This window comes from Scomber scombrus, chromosome 21, assembly GCF_963691925.1.
Source record: "Scomber scombrus chromosome 21, fScoSco1.1, whole genome shotgun sequence".
Taxonomy (NCBI): Eukaryota; Metazoa; Chordata; class Actinopteri; order Scombriformes; family Scombridae; genus Scomber; species Scomber scombrus.
Genome location: NC_084990.1, coordinates 4,235,893 through 4,262,208, shown reverse-complemented (window position 1 = coordinate 4,262,208; position 26,316 = coordinate 4,235,893). Strand labels below are relative to the sequence as shown.

Here is a 26,316-nt window from a genome sequence, read left to right as displayed (position 1 = left end):
TTATGCCCCACTGTTTGTGTATGTTTCACTTTCAACATTACAAGAGAAGAGGCTTTTAAGATGAGGACTTACTGACGTGTTTGGCAGGCGTGAGGCTATCTCAGTAAATGAGGTTGGCTCAGGTTGCTGGACAGTAAACTTCCTCAAATCTAATAAAGAGCTGGACAGAGCCACTAATGTTAGCCTTAAATCTGGACCAGCTTCCACACAGAGGGGGAATTCTATACATGAAAAAGGATTTTTTGAATATAACCTGAAAACCTGAACTAAATGAATGAAAACTACAATTAGCAGGACATGCTAATAACTTTGAAATGGCAAACAAACACACTATTTAATCCATTTCTGACACTTTTGTTCTTGTGTTATGTAACAGCTAAAAATGGACATACCATCACCACCTAACTACTCACTACTAAACTACTACAGCCTCATGTACAGGAATCCAAAGTTTGACACACGTGCTCTGTATAGTTACAGTTGCTAAGCTGTGATTGGACAGTTTCAGGAAGGGGTTTATCGAAACGGTTAATTGGCCCAAAACTGCTGACCCTTTCACTCGTGAAGAGTATCTAACAAGAATATCTAACACCGCCCTTTCCAGGTTGATCAGATATGACAGTTTGCATGAAGCACTTCCAAAATCCATTATAAGAACATTTCCCAAAAATCCATTTGTGTTGATGATCTTGCGTCTTGTTCCTCGTAATTGAAAAACTGTCTAGAAGATGCAAGTCCTCTCATCAAATTATCACCATCTGACGCATTCCAAGAATCTTCATTTGAAATCATTATGTACACCCACCACAGGCGAAACCTTTTAGAGCATCTGGGCGAGGGCACGACGCCAGCGGCTTGTTTGTTCACATCGCACATGTTTCTGCAGGATTCCTGATAAAGTTTTAACTACACAGAGATGAATACCTGCCTCCCGGAGCCCTTTGGCACACTGCAGCGTTTGACTGTGTGGTTATTCCAGACTGACCAGTATTCCCTTTGAAGCCGGAACAAAGCAGAAACAATGGGCTTTGATGGCCAGATCTGCGGCCGCGTAGCAAGACTTCACCATATGGTGCATGCCCTCCCTGCGGCTCGCTGCAAGTCACACGGTTTGCCGCCGGCTTTCATTTCAACAATGGACCAGGGATCAGGGGGGGCTGGGTGTCAAATCCTTTAATCACAACTTGAGAAACAGCTAACAGCATATTTACTGCATGATAATGTTACACTACTTTCATTGCAATGGAGCTGGTAAGAGAAGATTACATCTAGCTGCTGTCAAATGAACCTGATATCATATCACATCACATCATCACAGTAACTTGTTTTTAGATGATACCATACATGGGATTTTTAAAGGGTGGGTTTATTCTAATCACACACACACACACACACACACACACACACACACACACACACACAAAACAAATCTCATTGACTTCTAGTTTTATCCGTATAGCACCTCTCAACAACAAGGCAGTTCGAGTGCTTTACAGAGGACATGAAAAGGCATTTAGACAAAGTATAATAGAACAGAAGGCAGCATGAAAAGACATATATAAATAAGATTTAAAAAAGAATAAATTAAAGAGGATATACATGTTTGGCCCTGGAAACTGACTGAGGGTATTAAGGGTATTAAGTAAAAAAAGTTGTCCTTTCTCTGTAGTATCCAGAGTGTGTTGTCTGTAAAGCTAATTACCATAGAAGATCATCACTCCTCTGTTTTTTTAACACACACGTTTGTTTTTATATCCTTGTGAGGACACTCATTTACACAGTGCATTCTCTAGCCCCTTACCCTAACCATCACGACTGAATGCCTCAAACCAACCCTTACCCCAAGTGAATCCAAACCCAATCCTATCCTTAACCTTCAAATCAAGTCTTAATCCTTGAATTGCCTTTTGAAATTGTAAGGACCGACCAAAATGTCCTCACAATACAAAAATGTCCTCACAATGCTGGTTTTCAACTTAAATTGGTTCTCTCAAAGATATAAAGACATGCACACACACTTACACCCTGGACCAATCTCTGTCCTGTACATGCACGTGCCCCCATCTCATTGTCATGTAAGCATTAGGGAGGTTTGAAATGCGGTAGGGAATAGGGAATAAATTATTAAATATGTGCTAATAAACATAAAATAGGAAAACTAATGAGTTGATAAATAAAATGAGCCTATTAAATGTAGTTTTTAACCCTTTGAGCTCCATATCTCCACAATGTACAGTACAGATAACTATAAACCTGGACAAATATAACCAGAACTATCTACATGGCTCCACAGCACTCGGTTGAAAACTTTAGTCATGTGATAACAATTGGTGGAATATGTTGGGGAGGTATCTTCTTTAAGACGTAAACCGCCATCTGCTGATGAAGACCATGAGCTTTGGTTGAAAACTCCAGAAAGTGAACCTTAAATTAGATCAGGATTGTCAAACATGTTGTCACGTGATTAGTTATCAAGTTTGTCACGTGAAAACTGCCGCAATTTCCTTTCGAAGACCATGAGATGTTGTTGAGAGGTAGGAAATAAATCAGTAAATGGAGTTTGAGTTGATATTTTTTTTCTCTTTTTTTGTAATTTAGGTAAATGACTCGTTATAGGGTTCACTAATAGGCCTTTTTTACTGCGTTCCATTTCCCAACTTAAATAGAACACTAGAACAAGGAGCACGAACATGAACATATCCAACATGTTCAATACCAGGATGCTCGAAATTCAGCCATCATTCATTTTATTATTTAAACCATTTTCCCCCAATGTGACATGTCCAAATGTCTCCGGTTAAAAGGCTTTCCTTAATAATCCAATTGTTTGAGTATCACCTAAACTACATGACAGTGGTGCAATAGGAAATATGAAGCCATACATTCTAATAGATATAGACCTGGAGTTTATGTGCTTGTTTATCACAGGCCTGTATAGCCTGTATAGTGTGTTCATCTCCTGCAGCAGTTTAATTAGGCTAAAGGAATCACTTCTGCTGATCAATAACAGCAGGAATGTTATCGGCACAATGTTAGCATTCGCTCAATATTTACTGCAGGATCTCCAAAGCTGCACCATTATGCAAAATGTCAGGAATATTTTACACAGCTAGCACACACATAGAGAGTCTAACACAGAAAGAGAGAGATGGAGGGAGAATGAGTCAGACAGACAGACTGATATATAGCCATTTCTTTAAAAAATGCTCTAATAAAACAAGTCACCTTGTCACAGCTGCCCGGTTCAACTTCACACTCTCTTGTCTTCTATCTGGCTTTAGTTATTCCGTGCAGGACATCCTCATCCAGCCTCCTAGATGACAGAATGTGAGATTTTTGGCCATATTTCAGAGGAGAGCCATAAAGCCTGTTGGCACCGGTATCCGGGAAGATACACTGTATACAGATGGGATCATTTGTCTTCTTCTCAGCTTCTGTCTATCGTTACGCTATCCAATATCCCCCCCCTCTTCCATACATCATCTAATAACCAGCAGCTCATTAAAGTCATTGCCGCATTGATATTCAAGCAAACCATTTTGTTTATTGCCCTGATCAATAAAGTCCTGATTGTCTCCATCAGTTCACGTCCTCGATGCCGCCGGTTTTTTATTGATACGAGATGGGCAGACTTGTTTGTTAGTCCTGACAGGTTCAGCGGGGGAAAAGCAATCACTGGTGTCACTAATCAGCCCACGCGATAATCAAAGCACAGGAGCAGATTATATTATCATATAATAAGAGCTGACACCAAGACATTTTCAATGCTGGTTATAAGACTGTAACTCAGGATTTGTCATCTGTATTGTTAATGGCTTGTATAAAAATGACACCCTTTTTTTCTGTAATTTCTCATCATGAGTTTAGTTAGATCCAAACACAAAACTGCAGGTAAGTAATCAGAAAAGTTTATTCCATATTTTTTTCATATTCATTCGATTATGTGGCAGTGTTGTGGTAGAACACAGTTTTTGAAGTTAAAAAACCCCTCCAATGCCAATCACTTAGAATATTTTGGTAAGAAAACATAGGATCTGTGTCTGCGTGCACTGGCAAGGAATGATAATCCTGTGCCCGCAGCCATTTCAGCGTGCTGTTTCAGTCATTTGAGGAATGGGAGCATTGTTTTTGGATGTTTAGTTGGCCAAAACCCTCAGCACTCAATGCTCCACCTGCTGAATGCTGTTCTGCACTCTGTTTTGGCATTGGAAGCCAGCGTGTCTGATTCATTTGCCTGCATATTGTAGTTTTTGTTAACAGATTTTGTCCCTCTGCTTTGTTTTTTTTAAAAACACAGTTTGCTACACAGCTGGACTGTAGTGTGGTTGTGGCATTATCAATGTCTGGTTAGTCTTTGTTTCGGTGTGATACTCTTATGTACAGCCTGTCAACTCACCACCACATACTGACACTCAAGATATGTATATACAAGTCTCAGCAAGTCTTAATTCCCATATTCCCAGCATGCATGTGTTCAAAGATGGGGAAACACACGCTGCTCCCAAACACATCACATACTATGCACTACATACCCAATACATGTACTATTACTCAACATACTTTTGAAACAGTGGTGTGTTTCTTTTCGGACGCAATGAGCCGTCATTATCTTGTTACTTCCTGAGAACCTGCACGTAACCATGGTAACTTGTGCCAATCATAAAGTCTAAACTAATACGAAAGAATATTACTTCAAATGATGTATAAATTAACTCAAATAGGTAGACATTACAATTTGCAATTAATAATTCTTTTTTTCTGTCTTAAGATGATCATTTCATTATTACATTTTGAAGCGGATTTCTTTTTTCATTTTTGAATTATAACCTAACTCCGCACTTCCTTTCAGCTCTACTGAGCGTTTTAGCATCTTTCAGGTTATTGTTTTGTTTTGGTTAGACCTGTGTTGCATATCACACCTTCCCTCTTCCCTTGTTTCCTGTCTGCACCTTCAATATCTACCGTCCGATAAAGTCAACAATGTGAAAAGAATAACTTTAACTGTTTTGGTTCACTCTCACTGGTCTTATCAACCTTGTTTCCAGCAAACAGACACAAGTACAATTAGCTAGTGAACATGATAGAACATTTAGTAGCTAAAGAAAAACAACAAGAGTCGGTATAGATACCAAAGCTAGCTAAACTAAGCTAAAAGAGAGTGAATATTGGACATAAATTCGCTAGGCGGCTCCAAATGAATGCCAACATCGCTATGTGTCTGCTACATGTGTAAATAAGCTAACGTTAGCTAACACGTTAGTCATATCAACGCCATACGGAGACAATATGTCAGATGTATGAGCTTGTCTACCTTTTTAAAGAAGAGTTACATTTTACTTCGCATTTTGAGTAGGTTAATTATGGTAGTATGAAATTGTCTACAAATATTCACACTTAAGACTCAGAGCTAACATGTAGAGCTAACAGCTAACAGTCAAGCTCCTTGCTGAGAACAGACAGAATTGCTCTGGTCTTTATAAATGAAAGAGCAGTTTTATCTGTGGCTTGCTGTCAGACTCCAGCCCCTCAGCATTGATGTGTGTATCTCTGCTACATCTAGATGCTACATCACCCTGACCCAGTCCCTCCACCTGACCATGAGCGGAGCTCCAGCAGGGCCGGCGGGCACGGGGAAGACAGAGACTACCAAAGATTTGGGTCGAGCCCTCGGCATTATGGTCTACGTATTTAACTGCTCCGAGCAAATGGACTACAAGGTGAGCCACATAGCTGACGTGCTTCCATAGCAGCACATATTCTGCATGCTTCTTTCATCTTTGCCTTTGTCAGCGATACGGCACGCATTTGTCATTAAAGTTGTCATCCCACTTTACGCCCCTCTCTTTTCATCTTCCCTCTTTTCATCTTTCATTTTTCACCCCCCCCCCCCCTCCTCCTTTTGTAAGAAGAGCTGATTAGTTCAAACCTAATTGTTATTTCTTTCTTAAACCTTGTCAAAATGCCCTCTCTCCTCCCCACTCCCACACTGTGTTATTACGCACTCTTGTATACTATTACTCACTCTCTTTCTGCATATTGAGTGGTCAAGGGAAACATAAACATAATCTTGTGATCCAGCTTTGCTCCCGCTTCCCCAGACAAGGGGCATCATTACAGTATACAGGCATATAGCACCCCCGGCTATACACATCACTGCAAGGTGTCAGAGACAAGTGCTAATATACTCCAGGAGGAACACAGGCACTAAGAATCTGGCTTCAGAGCCCCACATTGTTACTCATATTCAGTTATGCACACACACACACACACACACACACACACACACACACACACACACACACACACACACACACACACACACACACACACACACACACACACACACACACACACACACACACACACAAGTTGAATCAATCCTCCAGTCAGCCTGGGTTTGCGTCAGAGAAGGTTTCCTCAGCCCCGTAATTGGAGAGAAAAGTCAGCTGCCTCCTTCATCCTGGTCCAGCTGCTCTCTGGAGGGCCGTTCACCTACTCGGAATATGATGTCGGGTAAAGTAAAAATGTGGGCGGTAGACATTTTAGCCTCTCTGTTTTCGCCATCAACAGCTCGTATTATTAGTGTGAGCCCTTGTTTATATCCTCCTGTTATTACTCGCCTACTCTCAGCCTGCTGCGGCGCTGCGCTGGGACAACCACGCTCGATGGTTCTTCATATATCTCGCGTCTAATTGGCATACATCTCTCTGTCTGCCTCACCACCACCTTCACCACTGCACGTCTTATCAGTCAGTCAGGCTTAGTCTCCACCTGCCAGCATGACTTGACTTGACTTCCTGTCCCACTGTGTCTGTCTAAAAACCTGTCTCTCTTGTCTCTGTCCACCAGTCCTGCGGGAACATCTACAAAGGCCTGGCTCAGACAGGGGCGTGGGGCTGTTTCGATGAATTTAACAGGATCTCAGTGGAGGTGCTGTCTGTGGTGGCTGTCCAGGTAAGAACAAGTCCAGCTCCTCCCAACCTCAGTCAGCTCCCAAAATCCCAGTCAGGTCAAAACTGTATTGCGAGCGCACTTATGTGTGTGTTCGCAGCCCAGGCGAGTGAAGCCAAACATGCAAGTTTTCATCTTATTTACCAAGCGCTCTATTAAAATCAAGTCGAGGGTGAAAATAAGACCTGGAAAACAGCTCTTCAGAGGTAAATAGCCTCTTCATCACCGATAGCGAGCATAAATTGCTTCAGCTATGAGACTAATCCTCTGAGGCTGCCACCTTTGCACCCCAGAGCTTCTTTATAATTGGAGCGTTCTCTGATCTGATTTGAGGGTTGAGGATAGAAAACCGCCTCCCTCTGCGCCGGTCACGACGCTCACATCTTTCAACAGTAATAACAGCAACTCTGTGATGTGATAATTTGGTTAAATTGGTATTTGCTCAGTGTTATTACTCTTACAACCTTGATTCATAAATAACTACAAATTATAAATGAGTATTTGGAATTTGGATAAATTACAGCAAGTATTTGTGATTTTGAGTTGTTTTCTTTCATATTTGGACCTTCATGAATGAAAAATGAATCATATATTTTATTTTTTTTAAATAAAAATCAAAGCCCTCCACAGCCTTATGAATATGTTTTGGACCCTCCTGGTCACCACAAAATATCAAAGCAACATATTTATAACAAACATAATAAAACAGTGCAAATAGAGTCACTGTCTTTTTTCATTTTTTTGGAATAAATAAATGTTAGGTCAATGACAGCCACCAAATAAATGAGCGGGCCCAAATGTCATCTCTCTCAAATATACCCCCCCCCCCCCCAGAATGAATGAAAAAATATTATTCTGAAATGAGTAAAAGTAGAAACAATACAGATGACCCACCCTTGAGAACAAAGCTGCCCAAAATCATTTCTGCCTGCCCAGTCAATCAATCAAAAGGATCCCAAATGAGAAAAAGCAGCCAATCTGGCAACAGTGGCAGTTTCATTAAACATTTACATCTTTAAACAGAAATGAGCTGAGAATATTGTATTGGGACTACTTTGTGCCAAAGAAATAGTCCCCATTAAAAGTGTTGACAGAAAGATCTGTGGGTATTGTAGTGGAGGCTGAGAGGTGTTTCAAAACCAAAAATACTTGCTTGACGTAGATATCAGCTTGAGGTAAGTGAGAATGTTTTTTTTTTTTATTATTTGGGTGACCTTTTAAAGCTGCTTTGATCAATGATTTTAGATTACAGCACCAATCGATCAAATGACTACATGTAATCTGAAAGTTGTCGCTCGTATTAAAGAACGCACAAACTGCATTTTAGTCTCTTTCATCAGCTGTTTTTAGAGAAAGCTTTAATAAACCTGATAAACCCTCTCAAGGCATGCAGGCCGAGTCAGATCCAAGCACCACATTTTATGCGGCTGCCAGAGCTCACCAAAGATGTAATTTGTGTGGGTATGTATGTGTATAAATGTGTGGGTATAGGTCATCTCAGGTGATAAGCAATAAGCAGCTCTTAACTGAATTAGATTTTGAGACTAAAATCTGTTAGAATGTTTTATATCATACACACTTTGGTAGGTAATAGATAGACTCTAATCTGGATCTGGACAAATCCCATTTTAATCCGGACTGGGAACGAAATGTCACCTCAACCTGACCCTGGACCACTTTTGAGAGACACATCGCTATCACATCACCTCAGCTGTCATCATTGGGCTGCTGCTAGTCGCCACAGATAACAAGCTTGTTGAGGTTGATAGAAGAAAATGTCCTGTTGAGAACTAGCCGATACAGAAAGGAAAAAGAGGTGGAGAGTGAAAAACCTGCATTTCAGAATGACTGGACCGAGAAATATACGTTATCATTTGGCCCGAGGGAAGTACGAGACCCTTGTGCTTGAATTATAATCAAACTGGATGCAATGAAGAATGGGAATGCAAAACACCAGCATGACACCAAACATGTCTATGTGTGTATATATCTATAGATAGATAATATCATTGACTGCAGAGGCAATTATGTAATATTATAACAAGGAGATACATTTATATATAAATGTATACATTTAAAACTAACCTTTTGAGGGTAACCATAATACTGATAGAGCCTGGGATGCTACTGAGTTTGATACCCCTCATATACAGTATATGCTAATTGCCCAGCACCAAATATTAGACAGAAGCTAGCAACTAACATTTAGCAATGAAGACTTAATGGTAAGAATGATATCTCAGGAGCTGTTGAGGAGCAGGACAGAGCTAAAAGGAGAGTTAATATTGGACGTCCACTCCTGAAGTGGCCAGAAACACAACTCTGAATAAATGCTACTTTTGCTCCGTTGTGTAATTAGGCAACTGTTGTGCTAACACATCATGTCATCACAGTATGGTAAATCATTCATGACCTGAGATATGAGATGAGTATGACCTTTTTCATCTTGAAGCTCTAGATGAACTGATCATTCTAACAGTGTCTTCACCCTCGTTCTCCTCCTGCATCTCCGCTTCATTCATAGCGACACAAAGTTAAAAAAAACAAAAAAAACAAAAAAACAGACTTCATATTCTCCGCACACTGAACAGTGTATACTCCGGGCGACCTAGCTGGCCCTTTGATTACGGGGGATTCTTACAGAGAAATCAGGCGTATTCAGTGTGTTTCAGCTGATGCTAGCTTTTCCTGCCATCTTGCATTCTGTTACCTCGGATCAAACAGAACCTCTCTCTCTCTCTCTCTCTCTCTCTCTCTCTCTCTCTCTCTCTCTCTCTCTCTCTCTCTCTCTCTCTCTCTCTCTCTCTCTCTCTCTCTCTCTCGTTCCTCTCTCTCTGTGTTTCTTCTCCCTCTTGTGTATTCAAATCCTGCACACTTTTCCTCCTCGGGACTCCATTTCCATGCACATGCAACGCAGAAAAACATATACAGTTGATAAGAACGCTGATTATGATCATGATGATAATGGCGATAGAGCTCCTCAAAGGCTCCCCGGGCGGAGGCGATGGATCATTATTCATTGCTAGATATAACAATCACTTCTCTGCCCTTCCTTCTCTCTTTAGCAGCAATGAAAGTCAAGCAGCCTCCTCCGTAAAGCTGTGAAAGCCCTTACAGTACTTAGAGAATTTTAAAGTGCCAGAAGAATGAATAGGTGTTGCGTGGCGTAATGAATAATAAATCACGGCGGCTTATTCGCGGAGAGAAGTTAGACCTTGAGAACAGAGGAGCGTCAAACTCCCGCTGTGACAGCTGGCAGGCCGCTCCGCCGCTCAGCCTGCTTCAGTGGAGCCAACGCCGGGCCATCTCTCACCACCGTAGCGAGCGACGGCGTGTACACACACCCAATCCATCCTCTTCTAAACCGTGGAGCAGCCACCGTCGCACGGGCGACATACCCGGCTGCCGGTGGGGTCTGCGAACACAGGTGGCGGGAGCGGCTCTACATTAAATAAAGCAGAGGCAAACAGAAGGCCGCCAGACGTAACGACATGGAGATAAATTGTTTAAGTTCTGCCTCTGTTGCAGCCAACGCAGGCCCGAGCTGTGAATATATTGAAGCCACACTCTGCTAGTCAAAGACGCAGCCAAGAACGGAGCCGGACCCTCTGGATCACACCTTTCAGGACGATGTTTGAACTTTAAAAAAAAAAGTGCTTCTGGTGTTTTATTTGTTTTCGCATCCCCGTTGGATAGAAAAAGAGCGCCGCTGTCATTTCACATAAAAAAACAAGCCTCCACTGATGTTCTCATGAAAAGTTTTCTTCATCTTCTTTTGGTGCTGCAGCTGCACTGTTTGTTTCTGCGCACCCCCCCCCCCCCCCCCCCCCCCCCCCCCCTTCCTCCACGTTGTGTTAGTATGACTGAGCGATCTGTAGCCGAGTACTCATCCATGAAGAGATGTTCCTCCTCTTTCCAGCTGTCGACTCGCTACACGGGCTTTACCACACGCATGTTAAATTCATAAAGCCCCCTCGCAAGCTGGGGTTCCAAACTCTTAGAGCCAAGACACACACCAAAAAGTTCATTTCTGATATCTCATTCAATCATAATGTAGACAAGCGGTGCCTCTGCAGTTCATTCATCCAGTAAACCTTGGCTGATAGCATTCTCATATTATTGATGAAATTGTGTCCCTGGAATAAAAAGGTGCATGCTGCATAACAATTTGACAAGCTGTTACAAATTGACTCCAGTATGTGCTTAGTGATATTAATGATATGCTAATGAGCGATGTCGCTAGTTGGAAACGTTCAGTGCCGATGCAGGAAGTAGGAATGTAGCAAGGTGGAAACAGAAATCAGGTGGCATTATTATAGAGCGACACTGTCCGTGTAAGGAGGAGGTCATAGTGATGGGTCAACAAAACTCTTTAACACATAGGTTCGCTGTTTGTTTCCAGTTTCCAACTACAAGGCAACTTTTTTAGAAAACCATATCCAAACCACAACTGTCTCCTAACCTTAACCAAGGGATTATTATGGTAACCATGACAATGAAGGTGCCCTAACCTTAACAAAGTAGTAATTTTAACCCAAACCATGATGTTTTCTTAACTCTAACCAAGTGCTTTTTGTGCCTGTGTCTAAACCTAACCAAGACCAAAACCACAGTGATGACGCGTCATAAAACATATTTTATATTTATCTTTCAACAGTGACTTGTAACGGTCAGATCAGAAAACACTTCTATGTGGTGAGGTATTTTATATTATTATTAATAATAATAATAACTTTAATTTATTTATATAGCAGACACGAGTGCTTTCCATAAAATGCAGTAAAACATAGATAGAGCAAACATATCATAAAACAGTAAAACCAGCAATAGACAAAACCAAGAAATAGAGATAAAATATAGAGTTAAAAACAACTAAACAAAACAACAACAAAAATACATTTAGTAAATAACTATAAGAAAGCTTTTGTATAAAAGTCTTAAGAAGTGATTTAAAAAATGAAACTGTTTCTGCTTGCCTGAGATATTCAGGCAGTGAGTAAGAGAGGTAGGAGGAACAACTCTAACACTTCTGTCTGAGGATCAGGCAGCATTGAGGCTCATAGGGCACCAGCAAATCTAACATGTAGCTTGAAGCCTGACCCTGTAAGGCCTTAAAGCTTATCAATACAATCTTAAAATCAATTCTAAAGCTCACAGGCAACCAAAGGGGAAAGATGTGAGAATTGGTAAAACACGGTCCCTTTTTCTAGAATTAGTCAAGAGCCGAGCAGCAGCATATTGAATTAATTGGAGACGGGAAATTGTCTTTTAGCTCAGAGCTGAGCACAGAGAATTGCAATGGTCCAAATGAGATTAAATGAACGTGTGAATCACTTATCTTTTAATATGGAGGAGCTGTTGTTGCCTAACCCTCACCACACTTTAACCATACCTTCTTTGCTATAACCACAGACCTTCACGAAACTAATCATACCATAGTTGTCTTGTGCAGGTAATCAGGAAGTCAGACCTCTAAAATGTTTGTAGGCCTATTGAAAGTCATCCAAGGGGTTGCAGAATCTGACAACAGGGTAACAATAGAAAACCTTCACATGCACACATTTTCTACAACCACTTTGAGGATCTAAACATATTTTCCAAAACCCTTTCTTCATTAAACAAACTTAACCCCCAGCATTTTTAAATGCATTAGTAGAACTTTTCCTAAAGATCATAAAATCTAAAAGGTCTAAATCTAAGGTTCTTGACACAATGACCATTTACTATTTTTCAACCACATCTCACCTCCTCAAAGGAGATGGTCCACTTTGGTCATGTGATAGCAGGCGGTGGTATAAGACGGGGAGGTCGTAAGCTCTCTGCGGACAGCTGTGGAGAACACTGCATTGGTGAAATGAGACTCTGAAAACAGACATCAGCTCTCTGTCAACACCAGACCAAAAAGCACTCAAAGCATCGACTGAGAAGAGGTCAAAGAGTCATCAGATTAGCAGAGAAAGACCGAGGAGGACATTCATGTCATCTATCATCTTAATAATTCATGTCAGAGACTATTTGAACAAAGACAGTATTTAGCATTTCCTCCATATACAATGTCATCTGACAAAAGTTTCGTACGTGGTTGATGTGATGACCTCTGAGTCAACTCAGTTAGCTGAGATTTCAAGGTTCAAGATTCCCTTTATTTGTCATTTCTTATGCACTTCCGTACATAAAAAACTAAATTACATTTCCCCTAAAAAAACACATCCCAGGACAAAAAAACCAGTACAGAACAATACATGAAATAAATAGTAATACCAAAAGAGATTAAAAAGATTAAAAGTCATTAAAAAAAAAGAATAAATAATACATGATACATTTCAGTCTGTTTTTTTATTTACTTGATATGAAGAAAAGGAGAATATTAAACCACACGCAACAACATTATATGTCAAGAAGAAGACAAAAGGTCCAGATGGGATGTTTGAGCAGCTCTATCAGTGACAGTGCATTCTGTTCTCTGTACTGTATGTGCAGGTCAAAAGCATCCAGGATGCCATTCGAGATAAGAAGCAAAGGTTTAACTTCATGGGAGAGGAGGTGAACCTTTGCCCCTCCGTGGGCATCTTCATCACCATGAATCCAGGCTACGCCGGCAGGACCGAGCTTCCGGAGAACCTCAAGGCTCTGTTCAGGTACTATTACACACGTTTTGTGTTTTGGCGTAACATTTACTTTATGATGCTATTTTAATCTTTCCTGTTTTTCCCACAGACCGTGTGCCATGGTGGTGCCAGACTTCGAGCTGATCTGTGAAATCATGCTGGTGGCCGAGGGCTTCATCAGCGCTCGGGTCCTCGCGAGGAAGTTTATCACGCTCTACACACTGTGCAAAGAGCTGCTGTCCAAACAGGTACTATCTGCTTTCTTCATTGTTACACATGTTATATACGTTTAGAAAAAAAAAGACCAGATCCATTTCCACTTCAAAAGCCCAACATCTGACACAATGTGCCTTCTTTATATATGATAAAGGAATGACTCAGAGGCATCATACAAGAGCTGGCTTTCTAACTTAACATCTCAGTGAAGTGTTGCATGCATATGAATAAGAAGCTGCAGGGAATTTGGATGTTATTCCATCTACATTTTTTCTTTAATCCTTTTTTTTAAAGGCCTGGTCCTGTTTTACATGTCACGCCATTATTTTAATTATTTACAGTGGAGCTCATGGATGTTGGTATGTGATTTTTATGAGCATGAATGAAGCGTCATACACACACTGCTTCTTTTTTAACCTTTGTGTCGTCCTCGCGGGTCAAATTGACCCCGTCTGTTTTGACTGTCCCTTCCTTCCTCCCTTCCTTCCTTCCTTCCTTCCTTGCTTCCTTCCTTCCTTCCTTCCTTTCTCCCTCCCTCCGTCTCTCTTTCTTTCCTCCCCCCTACCTTCCTTGCGCTCTCTTTCCTTCCTCCCTCCCTCCCTCCTTCCTTCCTTCCTTCCTTCCTTCCTTCCTTCCTTCCTTCCTTCCTTCCTCCCTTCCATATTTTCTCCCTCCCTCCTTCTCTCTTTCTTTCCTCCCCCCTACCTTCCTCCTTTCCTTCTTTCCTATGTCCTTCTTTCCTTCCCTCCTCCCTTCCTCTTTTCCTTTCCCCCTCCCTCTTTCCCTCATTCCTTCTTTCCTCCCTCCCTCCTGCCTTCCTTCCTTCCTTCTTTCCTTCCTTCCCTTCCTTCCCTTCCTTCCCTTCCTTCCCTTCCCTTCCTTCCCTTCCTTCTTTCCTTTCCTCCCTTCCTTCCTCCCTCCCTCCTTTCCTTCCTTCCTTCCCTTCTTCCTTCCTCCTTCCTCCCTCCTTTCCTTCCTTCTTCCGCCTTCCTTTCGTTCCTTCTTCCCCCCTTCCTTCTTCCTTTCCTTCCTTCTTCCTCCATCCCTTCCATCCTTCCTTCATCCCTCCCTTCCTTCCTTGACTTGAGGACAACAGGAGGGTTAAAGTTCCACTTCTTCAGACATTTTTAAATCTCACCTTAATTATACTTTTTTTTTTTTAGCTTTCTCAAACTTGTTTGCTGGAGTTGCATTGCTAAAGTTCTCCAACATTTAGCAGCTTTAGTGGTAATGAAATAAAATGATAATGAGCAGACTGCTTCTCTCAGCTATATTCACAAAGGCTGAAACTGCAAATCAATAGAAAGCACACATTCAGAAAAGTACTTTCTCGAGTTAAACAGCTGGTTTCAGAAGAGTGGAGTTTGATGTTACACAAGTTGTACAGAATGACAATGCTCTTTTTTCTTTTTTCTTCCTGTCAATGAACAGACACCAGAGCCCACTGTGTATTTCACTCCACTGTCAAATTCATTTCATGCCATCAAAAAGCTGCCGGGAGCTGAAAAATGACTCTAATTGTTACCTTTAGTTTCACTGCAGGACTGATAACAGAGACATTTAATTGATTTTTAGGAATATCTTAATTGAAAATTGTGTAATAAACATGTTGATGTTAGAAATATGTGAGGCTCACTGTGAAATCACTCAACTTTACCTGATAAGTTCAGTGTCCTGACATGAATGATATAGAAGTATAATGATATTAAATAGGCCTTGAAATATTCAATTCAATTCAAAACCTTTTAAGGACATGGCTCATTGGGGTCCATATCACAATAAAATACAAAAACTATATATATATAAAAGAGAGATCATAAATAAACAGACAATATCTAAGAAAGACATTTCACACTAATCAGACACATGTGCATTCAGGCTATAACATCAGTGGTTCTGCAGTCTAGACGAGAACCTGGTAGAACTCGGCTCAGGGTTGGTTAAAGCCAAAAAAGTATACCATTAACAGAGTCAGATAGTCTGCATGTACATCTGTATATAAGATTTCATATCACAGCAGAGCGGGTAGGTACTCCAGCTTTAACAAACATCTGGCTTGCGCTGCAGCTTCTTAGAGTTTTAAGCAGCAGCCTCATACTGTCATTATAAGCCACTGTGAGTCTCTGCATGCGTTTTCTATAGCAACACCACATAGTAATGTTCACCATCTGGTCGAGAGTTAGATGAGAAAATGAAAACCATTCTCATATTTTGTTGATTGGGTATGAAACTGAAGCCGTTTAGCTTAGCGTAGCATCAAGAAAGGAGGTAAGTGAAACGGCTCCATTCAAAGTAGAGCTGTACTGATATCAGCTCTTAGCAGAAATGATGATAACGATGTCAGCTGATAAATGACAAGAATTTAAAATAGAAATAAACAGTGTTAACAATGTATTGTTTTTCCACCTGAGAGAAGTGACAAGTTCATTTCTCAACTGTAAAACTTTTAGAATAGATGTTTATATGTTTATTGTCATTGAACTGTACAACATTTCAGTGATTCTCTTTTCAGTGGCATATAAAAGAACAAACAAATAAATAACTACCAATAAAAGTGCAGGATAAAAAAAGCTGATGTAGAATAATGTAGAATAAATAAATAAGTATCCAAAAACAAAAAAAAACAAGAAAGATTTTTAAGCAAACTTTATCAAAACTATTTGTTCATGTTATGAGTTGTGTAAAGAAAGTTAATATTGACTAATATATGTTTATCAGATTTTTTAAAATCAGATATCAGTATTTATTGGACTGAACTCCAAAGGTAACAAAATGTGTCTCCCAACAGCTCTTAATCTCAATAATTAACATGTTATATCTTCTACATGAAATCTAAACTTCTTTTTTTTTTTTACTGTGCTTTAAAAAAAAGAAGAAGCAAAACCCAAAAAACAAGATATAATGTGTTGATTAGAGAGCTTTAGAGGTGCTGGTATGAAGATCTTTGAAGAGTCTAACTTTCTGTTTCTCTCTGTTTGTAGTCTTTATGCTGAGCTCAGATAACCGTCTCCTAGCTTAAGCCTCATATTCACCACACAGATACGAGATCGCTATCGGTCTTCTCATCTCACTCACGGCACTGAAGCAATTAAGTGCATTTCCCAAAATGTATAAATTATTCCTTTAATGTTTTTGGGTGGTTGGGTGGGTGTGTGTTTTTCTTTTTTAATATTCTGCACTTCTCTCTCCCTTCATCTGGAGAGTTTCTGTGTAGGACGCTCAGATGAACAATCCCTGTGATATTCTGGTGATACTCTGATCAATTAAAACTGAGATAAACATGGTCACATTAATGAGGTATAACTATGATACTGATGATGGAGAAATATTAGTGTGACGTTAAAAATGACACAAGAAGAACTTAAAATTGCAATTAAAATGCAATATATTTCAAAGTAATAAGTTACTTTACAATATAACTTTCTCTTTACCATATATCACATTATGTTACTTATTGCACTGCTTTTGTTTTACTTTCACCAAAATAACCATAGAAGTACAACGAGGCATTCTTACATGGAAGAGGGTAATGTTCCATACAGGCAGGGAGTTCCGGTCCTCTGAAATGATGCCAATGCGGAAGTAACTTAAAACTGCATTCTATCATAAGGCCACCAGGGGGCGACCGTTTTGGTGTCAAAAGGACTTCCGTCAACTCAATGGAGAATTCACCAACTTCTCACTTGATTTCTAACCTCAGTAAACGTTTTCAAAATGTGTTTATGGTCTCAATCGCTAGTTTAAAGCCTTCTTCAATGCAGTATGATGTTCATTTGGGAAATTTTGGCCTCCCTGATTTCATATTTGACGATAAAGCAGGGTATGCATTAGGGCGTGGCTACGTCAGGATTGACAGGTTGATTGGTTCACAGGTTCAGGAGGGCGCCTCATGCTCCTCCTGATGCCCATATAAGTAGAATCCCTGTTTTATTTTTTCCCGGCATGCACCGGAAATTTTCAAGATGGCGCTGCCCAGATCCGAAACTATTGGCCTCCGAGCAGCAGTCCACAAACCAATGGGTGACGTCACGGATGTTACATCCATTTTATATACAGTCTATGGTTCCATAGCAGCTCACGTTTCATGTAGTTCACTGTATATCCAGTGGGGGGCGATATGTATAGGATATGTATAGCCTAATGACGGTGTTGACCTGAAACAGTAAGCGCGAGAGCCCATCTTTCCATCTGGCTTTTTCTGTCATGTACTAAAGCAAAAACAATTCATTCTTGATATAGAGAATTCCCACTTCTTCCCTCCACATAAATTGCACTTGAATACTATGTTATTGTCCTCATCTTGGATAAACTGAAAGTAATTGGCATATATCCATCTTGAAAATGTAGAGTGTGACTCTGCAGCCATCGAATTACAGCAACAGGAAGTAAAAGGTTATATTACTGCGTTCCTGCTAAAAACGATATATTACTGTGTGCCAATATATCATGGCTCTTGAGGGAGTTCACATTTCTTGGGCTGGGGGGAGGGGTTTGTGCGGAAAGATAATATGATAATCAGTTAACGACCACAGAAAACCTCCACACAGGTATCAAAACCAAACATTACTGTTTGATACAATACGGCCAGGCAGGGCTTAGTATGCTCTGCAGAGTGATGTACTGTGTTCTATAGTTTATCAGCACAAGTAAGATAGAGAGGTGGAGCTGGTGAGACGTTACCCCCCATCCCCAGCTTTTTCTGTCAGCTTGTCCTATGTCGTCACCCCCGGGTGTTGGTGTCAGTTTGTGCTGACAGAGGTCCTGGCAGTAGGTGTAACATCAGTGTCGGTTGACGTTAAGTTAATATTTTCAGTATAAGACGCCACTGGCTCTGGTCTTCAGGGTCGATTAGAGTTAGATTATTAGGATCATTGTATGCTGACTATCACACAACACAGAAATGAATATTCAGTACGCAGACTCAGTCACCAAGAAAGTTTTCTTTTCAATGACCTCATTATTAAAGGGAATTAGTGATAAATGAATAACCCTCATGTGTGAATCATTCATCCATAATGGTCTCATTTTACACATAATCCATGATATTGAAAATGCAGGAAAAAAAGAAATGCATGGCATAAACAGCATATTATCAGTATTTTAGAGACCCCCCGAAATTTCACAAATCGTGTTTTCAGCGGAGCTCATGTCTTCGCACCCTGTTCACACCCCGACTATTAGTAATGGCGTTAGCAACGCTGCATAGAAACAATGTTTAAGTGCGTAAATGGCGTCTCCCATCTGTCAGTTAATTGGAATTATGACTAGACGCGAAAAAAGTGGTTAATGTAGAGTTTCACGTTGCAGAACGAGTCTTTTTTCCAGTAAAATGTTCACAATTATGGAGATACACTATAAAAAATTAAAGTTACTACTTCACAAATGAAACAATGGTTTAAAACAACAGAAGAAAAGATGTGAACACTGAATAACTCTTGATTAGATTCATCATTCAAATCTATGTTTACATCATGTACACATACACTACATTGTATCACACCCATATGTCAATGTACAGTATACAGTAATATAAAGAACATACACACATAGGCACACACCTTTTATGAGTCTATTTGAATTATCCACATTCTGTGTTATCAGCTCATTTATTTAGTTGTTTTAAGCAGGATTTAAAAGCCTAGTGAGGGATGATTGCTGCAAATTAGCTTAAAGATCCCTCCAGACATTTTTTTAAAGATATATGAAAACATTCTGCTTTGAATAATAATTTGAGTCTAATGTTTTTTTCTTTAAAACAAAAAAGGTTCAATGACCTCATTAAAATCCTTAAAAATTTACTCCGCAAGATGGAAAGAAATGGGTGGTAGTAGAACAGATGGCGTTTCTATACAGGCTATAATACAGTAGGCGATAATGAAGTGAGAAAACACCTTAGAGAGGAGATGAATCCATGGCTTGGCATATCTCTTAAGATCTGGATTGAAGTAATCACAAAGAATAGCCTGAAAGCACATAGTAGGATATTACCGTGGATTCCATATGAGTCAGTTTATACCAATAGATAAGAGGTTTAAAACTTGGGGACAGGGACCTACGATACACCGGGAGCTCTTAAACAAGAAGGAAATCGAAAGCTTTCAAGAATTAAAGCGTAAATATGGCTTAACCAATCGTGACTTGCAACTGAAACATTATTTAGAATAAACAATAAGAAGGGAGAATGATGGGTTGGAGATAGAAATGATTAAAAATGTTTACCGTGGCATAAGAATCAGATTCAGGTAGGATGTAGGAAGTGATACACTACACATATATAAAGGAGGAGTGGGAGGAAAAGGCTAATATTGTCTTATCAGTGGACGAATAGGAAGAGATTAATGAGCAACAGTGGAAAACAACTCGGCCCTTATCTTAGAGAGAATACACATGGACAAAATATTACGAGAATTTTTATAACACAGACGCAGAGAAAAAAATCTCAAGGTACAAGGTGTTGTAGATTACATGGAGCAAATAAAGCAGATCCCTTCCATGTCTTCTGGGGTTAGGGTTAGGGTTGGCTTCTATTAGCCTTTACTGGCAAGAGCTGAAGAACACTAAGGCTAAAATTTCCACTTACATTTGAGGTGTTGTGCTTGTGGAAAAGGAACATAGGTATTATTATTAAACGTTGAATTTGAGAAGATCGGGTTATTTCAGACTTTATATGACTTGAGTTTGCAGATCAGAGAACAACTTGGTTCATAGCTACAGATATTGAAAGGTTCTTCTACTCACTACACTGGTAACATATTTGTTCCGACAGAAGTGAAAATGTTCATGATTGGGTATGGTACAGGGTAGATGTAGGTACATGGATGAAATATAAAACGAGATTTAAAATATTATTTACTGTGCTTTCTTTTCTTTATTTGATTTTTATGACTGGCAGTGTGTAGGATGATACGTATATATAAGGGTATGAATGGAGGAAAGTATATACAGTATCTTAAATCATATTAAAATAAAGCTTTTTACTTGTTGATACTTGTAGTCTGCTGAGTAATCTAGCACATCTCCTGCTGCCCACATGAAATACATTTGTTCTAATCAATAGTGACGGACACATTTCTTTATATTTTACACAGATGTAGTGAGCGTTTCTCCTCAGAGTTCAGTCAGCAGCTGCAGCTAAATATTTGTTGTGTGGAGGCAGATGGATCTAAAGTTTTGCTAAACTGTGATGAGCTCGGTGATATCAGTAGCTGGAATGTCTGTTAGAGGGACAAACCAGGCAGCTCATTAGTTTTAATTAGCTTCAACTCTCCACTCTCGTTGCCACCGGCTTCTCACGTCTCACTCGCTGCTATCTCTCTGGCTTTTTTTTACCCAAAGGACCACTACGACTGGGGCCTCCGAGCTATCAAATCGGTGCTGGTGGTGGCCGGCTCTCTGAAGAGAAGCGACCCCGACCGAGCCGAGGACCAGGTGCTGATGAGAGCTCTGAGAGACTTCAACATCCCCAAGATCGTGACCGACGACATGCCCGTGTTCATGGGATTGATAGGAGACCTGTTCCCCGCTCTGGACGTCCCCAGAAAGAGAGACATGGACTTTGAGAAACACGTGAAGGAGTCCATCCTTGACTTGAAGTTACAAGCCGAGGACAATTTTGTTCTGAAGGTATGGTACACACGATTCCTCCAGACAGCGTCCATGCTTTCCTACTGCGGTTTATTCTCTTAATTCTGTTTTGATTAGAGAAATTTTAAGCAGACGCGGCCAAATGCAATCACAAGTTGTCTGAGGAGCACGAGCAAAGTCCCCAAACGCGGTGTCATCTTTAACAATTTGGACAGATATTACAGTTGTAGAACTTTCATTTAGATTTATCTCAGTTCCCTCCAAAAAGCTGTTTACTCGGTGTCATAATGTCCCGCTGGGAAACGGACATTAGTGTCAAACAAATCTGCAGGATCTGGATGAATCGGGCAAATATTGTAGGAATCCGACGGATTGGCTGCAATAAGAGTGCAGGTTTGGCAGAGCCGACCTAATTCCTGTCATTATATTACATACAGATACACACACACACACACACACATGCACGATGGAAGGCGTTGTGTGTCAGAGACAGATGAACGCCGGACCAGGGGAAATAAGTGCAATCTGCCTCAGGTCAAATGGACACTGGGAAACACATAATAACACTCCATCAACGAAGGCCGGCGCTGCACCACGCCACTTAACCCCGACATTGTGCGAGACAGCCAACAGAAATAAACAAAAAAAAGGAGGAGAAACAGAGTGAGATAGAGAGAGAGAGAGAACGGCGGAGCGGTCAATAACAACCATCCACCCTCCGAGCCTGAACTTTTTACCGTCTTTGTTTGTGCAGCCAACCTTTTGATTTCAGACAAACGTGGGGCGAAGCGGCGAGGTGAGCGAGGCGGCATACCTTTAGTGTTAGCCTGGGCTAGCATTAGTCCTTCCCCAGCATCAAAGCAGTAATCAGCCAGGCCCTTTGAGAGGGTAAAGCCGCCCGCGCTCCGGCTGAATGGATGGTGAGTAGGGAGCCGCAGCGAGGGGCCCGGTCGATGGCATTGATTGAGTTCGCCATCTGTATGTTTGAGTGGAAGCAGGGAGGAAATCTCCTTTTCTGTGTCTCCCTTTTTTATTTTTTATTTTTAACACTCTGTAGTTGTCACCTCACATACCTGAGCTGACAGGAAATGCTACACTGGAAGTCAAGCAAAAGTCAACAGGTGTTATTTTAGCTTTGAAGTGGTACCAGCCAACTTGAGATATTTTTGTACCACAGAGTGGAAAGTATAAAAAAACCATATCATTCTTACATCTTGAGGGATTGTAGTGAAGATAAAGCAAAGTATTTACACATTAAGCCTTAAAAATGTGTTTTGATGTTTCTCAGTTCATAGAGTTTAAGTGTAGAGCGTATGATACTGGATAGCTTGAACTTAAATTACTGGAGGAATTACAAGAGGACAGAAACCTACCACAACCCAGGTATTTATATAGAGGTTTATATATGTAGGTATTTATATAGAGGTTTATATATGTAGGTATTTATATAGAGGTTTATATATGTAGGTATTTATATAGAGGTTTATATATGTAGGTATTTATATAGAGGTTTATATATGTATGTATTTATATAGAGGTTTATATATGTAGGTATTTATATAGAGGTATATATATGTAGGTATTTATAGGTATTTATATAGAGGTTTATATGTAGGTATTTATACAGAGGTATATATGTAGGTATTTATATAGACATGTATATGTAGGTATTTATATAGACATATATATGTAAGTATTTATATAGAGGTATATATGTAAGTATTTATATACAGACAGAGAAAAACAGTAAACATTGAGGACACTTTTGGAAAAAGGTGAAATTCGGGTAATGACAATTCAGAATGAAACCATGTATAAAAATGAAGCTTCTCTTCTCTTTTGGTCACATGAAAAAAAAAAGAAGTTACTCCAGCATTGAAGCATTGACATACAGCTAGGGGGTAACAGAATGGTCAAAATCAACACAGCTAATTACAAGATATCCTGACCTTTAGTTCCTAGTGTGGACCGAGCTCCAAAAACTCTGAATTCTACACTTTGCATAATGCAACTCATTCATTACTGGAAATGCCGGTTCTAAGCTTCTGAACTGTAGAAAAGTGGAAAAAAGAATATGCAGACTGAGAGCATTCAATACTAAATAAATATGTGAAGTGTTGTGGAATGTAATGAACTCATATGAAGAAGAAAAGGCTAAATAAAAAAGGCTAAAAAATGTGAAACAGTCTAGGGTTATTTCATGTTATTTCATCCTGCTCCTCTTCAAAACAGCAGAATTTATTGAAGGTCATTTTCATTTCAAAATGTTCATTTGCCAAAGTCTGCACTCATTTCACAGTGCCATTATGTGAATAATGACAAAACGGCCAGTTATGTGATTGGCTGTTGTCTTTTCAGACTTAAGTAACAAACCTATAACTGCGGGGGGGAAAAAACCCTGGCCATTATGAGATCAAAAGAAAAGAGAAAAACAAGTGAAATCAAATAAAATGACCTGAAAAGAACTGTTCTTGTGTGTTACTGCAGAACATGCTGGCTTAGAGTAGGAGTAGGATTTTATCATTTTTACATAAATAAAAATGTGAAGACAGTTATGAGTTAGCTTCTTTTTGTTGTCAGGCCATTGTCAGTCTAATCTAATCAAACCACACACATGCAGTTACAATATTATGTCACATGAACATTTTATAATTATGTCATTTTTCCCACAAACTCCTACTCTGGTTGTTATTTGGTCATGAATATTTAATATAAAAAATAAATCAGGTTTTCAGGGTCTTTAAAACTGAACCCTTTCAGTATCCATAGAAAGAAGATATTATACAACAGGCTGAATAGTTCACTGTCCTTCCTGTTTGTGCAGCATAGAAGATCACTGCTGTCATTTATTGTTCCCTGTGAACAGTGTACTAAGCTGCTGTGCTGCACTGCAGTGCATCACACTACCCTGTCATTCTGCATCAAATTATGTTGGCAGTAAACCAGCACGGTAAGGATGAGTACACCGACTGGTACAGCGTAGCGGCCCATGAAATACTAGATTATCCTGTAAAAGGGTCAGTGTTTATGTGGATAGCATGTTATCAGATTCTGTGTGTGCGGTAAATAGAGCATAATCTCAAACATTTCCCTCTGTGTCTGTGTGTGTGCGTGTGTGTGTATGTGTGTGTGTGTATGTGTGTGTCAGGTGGTGCAGTTAGAGGAGCTGCTGGCCGTGCGCCACTCTGTGTTCGTGATCGGGAACGCGGGGACCGGGAAGAGCCAGGTGATGAGGTCACTCCAAAGGACCTATCAGAATATGAAGCGCCGACCCGTGTGGGCGGACCTGAACCCGAAGGCTGTGACCAACGACGAGCTTTTCGGCATCATCAACCCAGCCACCAGAGAGTGGAAAGATGGTGATGAAACAATCTTTCAGAAACAAACTTTAAATGTCCTGACCAGTAACTAAAATATAAACTCTTCTTCCCACAGGCCTGTTTTCTTGTATCATGCGTGAACTGGCCAACGTCAGTCACAGCGGGCCTAAGTGGATTGTTTTAGATGGAGACATTGACCCGATGTGGATTGAGTCACTCAACACAGTCATGGATGACAACAAGGTGTGCGTGTGTATGTGTGTAAATGTACCAAAATGACTCAGGTTGTTGTTTACAAAAATCAGCATTCAGATATAAATAGGTCCAAGGTTGACTCATCACTGATGAGAGAGAGTTGTAAAGTATTTGTATAGAATAAATGACAGTCTGTGAATGTCATGCTAAGAAAAGTGATCAGAGATCAGAGGATAGCAGGTTAAATAATCCTGGCTTAAACTGTATAATATGCACAAAAGAATGCAAGCTTTTTTCAGTGATATCAGTAAACTATGTGTAAATATCCTGTCTTTCTGTTAGGTGCTGACTTTGGCCAGTAATGAGCGGATTCCTCTGAACCCCACCATGAGACTGGTGTTTGAGATCAGCCACCTCCGCACTGCTACCCCCGCTACTGTATCCAGAGCTGGTAGCCATAGCTTTCCTTTCCTTTTTCTTACAGTTCTTGCCTTCTTTTTCTCATCTTTCTACTTATGTACTTTTGACTATATTGTGTTTGTGGGATTAAAAAAAAAAAGCTCCAACAACACTTGTAGTACACAGAACAACTTTATTGTTAGACCAATGCTTTTTGGCTTGCGGCCTTCATCAGGGTCATCATAAAACATAATAAAAACAGTTTTTAAATTCAATTCAATTTATTAAAAAGCAGGAAAAAATCAAAGAGGTAAAAAAATAATAATACAAAAAGTATCCAATTATGTTCATTCAGACATGTAGCTACCATGTCATGTGACTTCAGGCCAATCATTATCCCAGACAGACAATAGGGCAAGGGGAGTATCCAATAAAATACATGGGTGACACTATATTTGGTCCATAAACCAGAAAACTGCAACAACAGGGTTGTTGGATTTTTTTTCAGAATGTCCTTTTGCAGCAAGACTGACTTACAAATCGGTCTATAAAGCTCACCCCAGTTTAGCGTCTTTAATCTCTTTGTTTGGGTTTTACTGTAATTTTAATGTGTTAGTTCAGTCTTACAGCTGTTGTCAGCTTTGTTTGATAGTCAAACTACCATTCAAACATATATATACATATGCAAATATGAATTATCAGTAACCTATGCCTAGTACTCCAGCAAGGGTAAACTGCACTGTCACTCTGATATATTCTATGAACTATTGCCATTATTGACCTATTGTGAGTAAACTAGACTACTTTCATTCTCATTGTTTGCACAGTGGAGGAAACTACAGTAGCAAGCCATAAAAATAAAGCCTAATAATGTCACTATAACCATCTGAGAAATATGTGGAAGCATTTTGTAGTAAAAAATTGTGAATTAAAGTGAAGCTCTTTTCTGTCTTAAAAAATGTGAAAAGAAAAAAATGTGAAAGTTAAACTACCACGACAACAACATCAGCAGCCATACCAGCATGTAGCCTGTTTCTGCTGAA

General features: G+C 40.0%; 1 protein-coding gene across 1 annotated transcript in view; it reads left to right on the top strand.

Moving 5' to 3' along the window:
• dnah9 (dynein, axonemal, heavy chain 9) overlaps positions 1–26,316 on the top strand; it is a 160,630-nt gene that overhangs the window by 39,114 nt on the left and 95,200 nt on the right. The window contains exons 34-41 of the mRNA XM_062443156.1: positions 5,561–5,717; positions 6,850–6,954; positions 13,432–13,589; positions 13,669–13,807; positions 21,111–21,398; positions 24,508–24,718; positions 24,795–24,922; positions 25,217–25,325. Coding sequence (XP_062299140.1) covers positions 5,561–5,717; positions 6,850–6,954; positions 13,432–13,589; positions 13,669–13,807; positions 21,111–21,398; positions 24,508–24,718; positions 24,795–24,922; positions 25,217–25,325 — 1,295 coding nt within the window. The remainder of the gene's footprint in view (positions 1–5,560; positions 5,718–6,849; positions 6,955–13,431; positions 13,590–13,668; positions 13,808–21,110; positions 21,399–24,507; positions 24,719–24,794; positions 24,923–25,216; positions 25,326–26,316) is intronic.